The sequence below is a fragment of the Octodon degus genome, unplaced genomic scaffold, assembly GCF_000260255.1.
Source record: "Octodon degus isolate 3935 unplaced genomic scaffold, OctDeg1.0 scaffold00053, whole genome shotgun sequence".
Lineage (NCBI taxonomy): Eukaryota > Metazoa > Chordata > Mammalia > Rodentia > Octodontidae > Octodon > Octodon degus.
The window spans coordinates 5,838,150-5,845,423 of record NW_004524629.1 but is presented as its reverse complement, the minus strand read 5'-3'; the positions used below and the strand labels follow the sequence as shown (position 1 = coordinate 5,845,423).

At 45.9% G+C, this 7,274-nt stretch overlaps 1 protein-coding gene across 1 annotated transcript in view; it reads right to left on the bottom strand.

Moving 5' to 3' along the window:
• The window catches only part of Boc (BOC cell adhesion associated, oncogene regulated), an 82,986-nt gene that overhangs the window by 18,158 nt on the left and 57,554 nt on the right, over positions 1-7,274 (bottom strand). The window contains exon 5 of the mRNA XM_004633352.2: positions 1-109. This exon is cut by the window's left edge and continues 5 nt beyond it. Within this exon, the coding sequence (XP_004633409.2) occupies positions 1-109 (109 nt within the window). The remainder of the gene's footprint in view (positions 110-7,274) is intronic.

Below are 7,274 nucleotides of genomic sequence, written 5' to 3'. Positions count from 1 at the left end.
CGAACCTGGGCTTTTGGATGGCTCTCGGGCAGGTGGCAGGCAATGACCGCTGTATTGCCCTCGTCCACTTCAATCACATGCTGCACATCCAACTTGAAGTCCTGGAGATCTGTGGAGAGAAGGGGTGATGCTGACCAGACCTTATGGAGAACAAGAGTGCAATCCCTCCAGGCTGGCTGCTGTCGCCTGACCCAACAAGCAGCTGCAGGACCTCACATCAAGGGCTGTTGGAGATGTTCTGAGTCCATTCTCAGTGTCTTGTTCCTAAGGGTGGAATGTGTGGTCCACACTGCGAGGTTCAGCTTGCTGTATGTATAGGATATGAACTAGAAGAAGTGTAGAGAACTCTTTGACAGCTCAGCCTCTCCTCCAACCCTGAGACCTTGGAGAGAGCTGGCCCTGTCTGTCTGCCCCAACATGGGTGGGGTCACAGTACAAATGTGTGAACTTGGTTGTCAGGAGGCTCAGCTGACAGAGACAGAAGAGGACTACAGAAGAGTCCCCCCACTCTGACCCTCCCTTTCCTTCCCTCCTTCCGTTTCTAGGCAAAACTAAAGCTTGAACCTAGGACCTTTCCACTGAGCTATACCTTCTTTTTATTTTTATACATACTTTTATTTTGAAATAGGGTCTCCCTAAGTCACTAAATTGCCCAGGCTGGGTTTAAACTCAATTCTGTCTCAGTCTCTCAGAACACTGGAAATACAGGCACATGCCACCATACCTGGCTCTTATTAACATTCCTTAATCATGTTTGAACAAGGGATCCTATATTTTCATTCTATACCGGACTTTGCAAATTATACTGCCCAGTCTTGGCTGAGCCTCTCAGTCAAAAGAGCTAGTAAGTTTTCCTCTGAGAAGAGGAAGATTTGAACTACAGTAAAGGGACTGCTTGAGCTCAATGTACAGTATTCTAACTAAGTACTGGTAGCTCTGCTTTGTAAAAGCAATTTACTTAAAAAATGCAAAGGCCTTAATCCTCCTTCAGTCCGGTGTGCCTCTACCTGCCAAGTCAGGAGGCTCCCCACTGAGCGAGCTCTGCCTGGCTGTGAGCTCAGGGCATCTGGAAAATCCGTCAGGCACTGAGAAGTACTCTCTTCCAAGGTCTGATAAATCCAAAGCTGCTCTGCCAAGACCCTCCCCCCACCTTCTTTACCTCATTCCAAGGAAATTTGCCTCAAGCAAAAACCTACTTAAACCTAGCAGATCATTTTGCAAGAAAGATGTGAGTGACTGAAAGTAGTTTGGCACCAGAAAGTCATCTCCATCTCAATGGCCGCAGGCTCCAGTTTGGCTCATCCAGGCCTGGAGCTTGTACTCAGCCAGGAACCCACCTCACCGACCCTGTGCGTGAAAACACTGGGCATCCTTAAGCCCCTCTTGGCTCCTGCTGTGCCCTCTGACAGCTGCTGGGGTGGAGACAGAAGGCTGTGCAGGGGGAGGCAGACGCTGGGCACTGGTGAGCCGTGCAGCCTGACAGCCCCTCTGTTCTGATGCCAACATGTGCACAACAGCCCGCCGGGCCAGACCCAGGACACCCCAGCTGGGTGTCCAGCTCCCCACAAGGGCCGACTGGCAGGCGAGGCTTCCTGGCTTCAAAACAAATAAGCAGCATTTTGGTCCTCAGCTTGTCCTGTTCCCCTGTTTCTTCTAAGCTGAAATCCTAGCTATTGCTTTACTAGACAAATATCCCCAACTTGGCTGGTGGAGTAAAACTGAAGCTTCAGGAAAGGATCAAAGACAGAGTAATGAAGTGATGAATGTCCTAAAAATCAGAGAGCCCCCTTGCCTAGTGCTTTTTGTTTTGTTTTGGTTTTGTTGTTTTTTTTTTTTTTGGCAGGAAGGAAGCCAGAGGAGTGGAGACTAAGTGATCAATAACAGCCTAATCAGCCATCAGATGGGCAGATGCAGAGAGGAGATCCATTTAGCTGCATATGAAGGAAAGAGGCCTGTTCCCAGGCCCCTGACTCTGCAAAGGCGGATTCCTGGCTGAGGCCCTGGGCTTCTCTCAGCGCCTCACTGGGAAAAAGGGACAAGCCCTTCTATCACAAAGTGGGGGTCAGCAAGTCATCTACAGAAGGCTGGTTCAGGTTTCATGAGAAATGGCTTGACAGGACACCTGTCCTTGCCTGTTGACTGCTGTGTTTGAGAAATCCCTAGTCAGAGGACTGGTCTCGCCACTTCAATTCTCTTACCATCTCTCACACTCATCTTCTGCATCCTCTGTCCATGCATTCATCCAGCTACTTCATAAACTTGTCAACTTTAGTCAGATGCCAGTATGGCTACTCTTGTTGCTTCTCAGCTCCCCCAGGTCAGAAGCCCTGGTCTTTGGGACCATCTCTGAGTTTACTGACCTTGACTTGTCACAAAAATTTATGCTTTCTGAGGAAAGCCCATAGCATTTTAGTCTCCACAGAGTTCTTCCTTGTTCCTTCCTTCTAGGGGCTCCAACTCCAAGGCAAAGATGTATACTCCGACACACCACTTCTGCAGTACTCCTAGATGCACTGGCTATGGGGATTTGTTTGCACACACATCAACTGATGCGCATCGCACTTCCTGTCACATTTAAGGGGTACATCAGATGCACATTCTCTTCTCAAGGAAAAAAATAAAGCTAAAATTTTTAGAAGCACATGGGGTGGCTGCCCTCACCAGGATTCCAGGATTCTTTGTAAAACTACAAATGGGCAGATTTTATTTTGAATCCCCTTGAACTTCCTTTTCATCACTATCTAGTTTTCATTCTTCCTTTATTAAGAAGAGCTATGAATTAAATTGCAATATTTGGTATCAATTTTTTTTTAATTTTTAGGGAAGGGTCTACAGGGTGTTCAGGATCTCACTACTAGATCAGACTCATAGTGATCCATCTGTTTACAGCCTTCCAAGTGCTGGGATTAAAGGTGCGTGCCACCAGACCCAGTCTCAATCACCATTTTAGTGCACCCCAGGGGCAGGGCCAGCAGAACAGGCCTGGGGATTAAACCCTGGGTCCCTATGCCTGCTTGCAGGTGCTTTAATCCACTGAGCTATTTGGCCAGCTAAATTGCACTATTTGGTATGTATTCACACATCCACAAAATGAATTGCCAAATCTTAACTGCAGGCGAATTTTTCATTTTTCAGGGACCTTCCACATCCAAGGCGTATACGGTCTCTGCTCAGTGCCCCCAGTATAATCTGCACTTCTAACAATCACTTTCAAGGGGTTTTCTCATTCAGTCTTCTCCTGGGTCCACCTCTTAGCCATAAACCAAAGCTCTATTCTGCTGAGGTGAGAGGTCAAATAAGATGCACATTTGGCTGGACGCTGTGGCAGGCATCAATATTTCATTTGCACGAGCTGGGCTGCATGCTTAGGATAGGCTTAGTGTTTTGGCCATGAAGGCATTTCTCACATACAGCCCTGCCTGGTTGTCCTTCTATGTTCCAGGGGATCACAGGACAAGCCTGCACTCATCTGCTGAGGTTTGGACGAAATCCACCAGGTTGTGGGCACCATAAGGAGCTCATTTGGCACAGCTTTCCAGATGGCTCAGCAGCCTCAGGGCCATTAGCAAGTTTCTGGCCTGAATAATAATCCTGTTCCCTGACTCTCATGCCCTCCAAGCCTCAGCTTGTCCCTATGGCAGACTGCTGCATATATGGCTGAAGTTATGAAGCTCAGGAAGATTCTGTCCTAATGAAGCACTACCCCAGGGCAGCTGGCTCTGTGGTCCTCCCCTGCTCTACAGTCTCCTTCAGAGAGATGGCCCATGCATGGGTAGAGGAGAAAAAGCTACTGAGAGCTTACTCAGGCCAAGTCCTCAGCTCATACCTCATGGCTCTGCATGGACTTGAGTGTGGAGCATGAAAAGGTAAGGGTCCAGCAATGTGTCAACTCTCCAAAGCCCCACACTGCTCCATTGCTGGGCAAAAATGCACACCCTATTCTTAACCTCTAGCCAGCTGAAGAGCCATGGCTTGGCAGGACCCCACAGCTAGTCCTTGCAATGAAGTGCTCTAGAAGTGGAAACCCACAAAAATCATTTACTTGAGTATGAGAGGCAAAGTGAAGATGGATTTGACTGAGCTTGTGAGGTATGAGAGCCTGGTGTTAGCATGCCTGGGAATACTTCTCAGAAGCCATGCATTTGGAGAAGTGACTAAACCTTTCCACCTGTGGGTAAAAAGGCACACAGACCATTAAAGCAAACCCAGCTGTAGCTCACAAGCTAAGCCAACCAGTGCATTTTGCAGTTGGCTTTCAGTGCAGTGCCATCCCTCCAGGCATCATGGATGCTTCCTTCAACCAGGTGCTCAGAATTGTCTATGGCACCAGGCACTGCAGAAAATGCAATGGGAAAAACTCCCAACTACAGGGAGCTCTTTGTCTAAGTCACACGGCAGGTAAGAAAAACACACTGTTGGCTACCATCACTCACAAGAGCAGTGTCTTCCAACACAGTCCTCACCTTCCCTGCCAGCCCTTCCAACCTATGCCAGGCCACACTGGGATCTGCACAATACTTAGGGAGGGAGCTGGCAGAACAAGGATTGCTCCTCACTTTGCAGCCTGGTACAGTGGATAAATATGTTTGCTCTCTTTGGGATTTTTTTTTTAACCAGTCCAACTGCACAAATAATTTTGGCTCCAAACAAAGCCCTCTTCTGACAACCATGGAAACATGACTTGAAATTCCTCAAACACACTTTCTGATGAAAGCAAGGAATGCTTTCTTTTATTTAAGTAAAAACAGTTTCCATGGGGAGGAAAATAAAAATCTGTGCAGATGCCAAATTAGTTGTCAAATCTTGTCTTTTTCTTTTAGTTGGGGTAGAACATGCACCCAGATGTGAATAATGAAAGAAAACTGAAGATGGAGAAGAGATAAAAGAGACTGAGAGAGGAGGTGCAGAGGGCAGGAAGTCAAAATATAGATAGGAGGGACAGAAGTTGGGGTGGGCAGGAAAGGAGAGAGGGCGTACAGGAAGGGGTGTGAGAGGAAGGAATTTGTAAAACCTCTTTTGCAATGTCATTAAATGATTTGCAGTGAACTGGCCAAAGGCTTCAGGAATTTCTTGGTTTGAACCAATTAAAAATATTTTTAAAAAGACACAGAGAACGAGAAATGTGATTAGTCCTCAAAGACAAGTCAAAGATGGGAGCCATGTCTCCATTGAGTCTGGTGACCAGATGAGCAGAGATGTCTGTGAGAACATTGCATTTATCTGACTTTAATGCTGCTAGGAGGCAGAGCTGATTTGCAGAGTTGGGAGTTTCTTTGGACAAGATGAAGGAATAAAATGGTTTGAAAAAAATCCGCTGAAGAGAGAAGGAAAATTTACTTGCCAGCAGCCCACATCACACATATTTCTCTGATCATCCAAATATAAACTATAAACTTAGCAATGGGAAAATTAATGTGAATCATGGTGGTCCGGACTCATCAGAGCCAACACTGGATCCTGGCAGTCTTCGGCAGGGCTGGCGGCCTGCACAGGAAGAGAGAGAGTGAACGCAGAAAATGGCGGCCAAACAGCTCAGAGGGGGATGGAGACCAGCAACGTGGCTCTTACAGAAGTATTCCACGTGGGAGAGGCCACACTGCACCCCTACAGGTCTACATGGTTCCCAGTCTTTCCCCCACACAGCTGGGTCATGTGTATGTTCACCAGCAGCGACACCTACTACAATCTCTGACGCTGTCCTGTGAGGTGGTGGGTGCGACACAGTCAAAGCCAGACCCTCTGCAGGGTCTCACGAAATTCTTTGAGTTTGTCAGTTTATTTTAAATAGAGTTTATGCTTCTAACACCCATCAGTTTTTTTAAACCCTTCTCAAATTTATTTTTACTTTCAACTTGTTTGTATTCGGAGTTCCGACTATCGTTTCTTACTTACTTCTTAAAAATGTTTAAAGACATCAGAATGGGGCCGGGGAGATAGCTCAGTAGAATAAGCACTTCCCTGGAAAGCTCAAGGGCTTGAGTTCAATCCCCAGTTCCGCAAAAAAAAAAAAAAAAAAAAAAAAATCAGAATTTGGTGAAGAGATCTTGGAATCTTTGTTCAATATTTCATGCCTTTTTGACCTTATAGATTACAAGCATATTTTATCTGAAAGCCTCCCTCTTTCTAGACATTCACTGAAGAACTATTGCATTCCAGGACCTGTAAAGTCCTGTGAACACAGAGATGAGTGACAACAACTTAATTAATTAATTATCTTTTAAAAACGTATTTGGTTGTTTTGGGGTCTCACTACCCAGCTCAGACTCATAGTCATCCTCCTTTTATCAGCCTCCCCAGTGCTGGGATTACAGGCATGCGCCACCACACCCAGACTTTGTGGCCAACTTGGTCAGCCCTGGGAGTAGGGCTGGTGCAGCATGTGGTGTTGGCCACTGAACTGTAGTCCTTGTGCTTGCCTAAGCAGGCGCTTAGTCCAATGAGCTTTCATGCCAGCCGCGACTCCAATTAATTTATATGCAAACTTAGTCAATTTGCAAAACAGACTTGCTGTTGTATAGTTCTTAGAAATGTTACCAGATGCCAAAAATACTTGAAAATCCAACAACAAGATCAAAGTAGAAATCACTAAATATCCATACATACAAAAAAGGGGAACCAAGAGGCTCATCTACTCCCTTAGACTTTTCATTTTAAAGAAACCATGTTACATCGTGTTCCACAAAGGGGTTTGGTGCTTTCAAGACACAAAGTCAACTCTTCTCTTTGAGGTTCTTCAAACTGTCCTGTCACCTCAAAACAACACACTCTGCAGCCTTTCCTTGTTCTCTTGGCTGACGAACCAGACTTAGTTGTTTAACTGAAACACATGAACATGATGCAAAACATAGATGGGGGTGGTTATAAATTAAGAGGCTTTAAGGGCATCCTCAGCACAGGATGCATTACAGGCTTGAGGTCAGTTTAGCAAGCAGGGACGATTGCTCAAGTAGAATTAGACCTCTGGCTGTTTAGTGCTGACATTTGTGGCTAAAATGCCCTGAACAAAGCATATACCATGGATCTGTCTGGCCTGACAGAATTATTGTTGCTGTTATCACTTGAAGATTTGCCCAGAATGTCAAGAGAATTCTTGTGAGATATGAATTTATCTAGTAGAAAGCAGCAAAGGGTATGGTGACTTTGACCTCAAGCTTTAAGGTATTTCTTGTTTCTTATTAAGACATTCATTCAAGTTGCTCAGCATCTTTAAGAACTGAGCTGGGGGCTGGAGAGATGGCTCAGTGGTCTAAAGCACCTACTTGAAACAAGCTTGG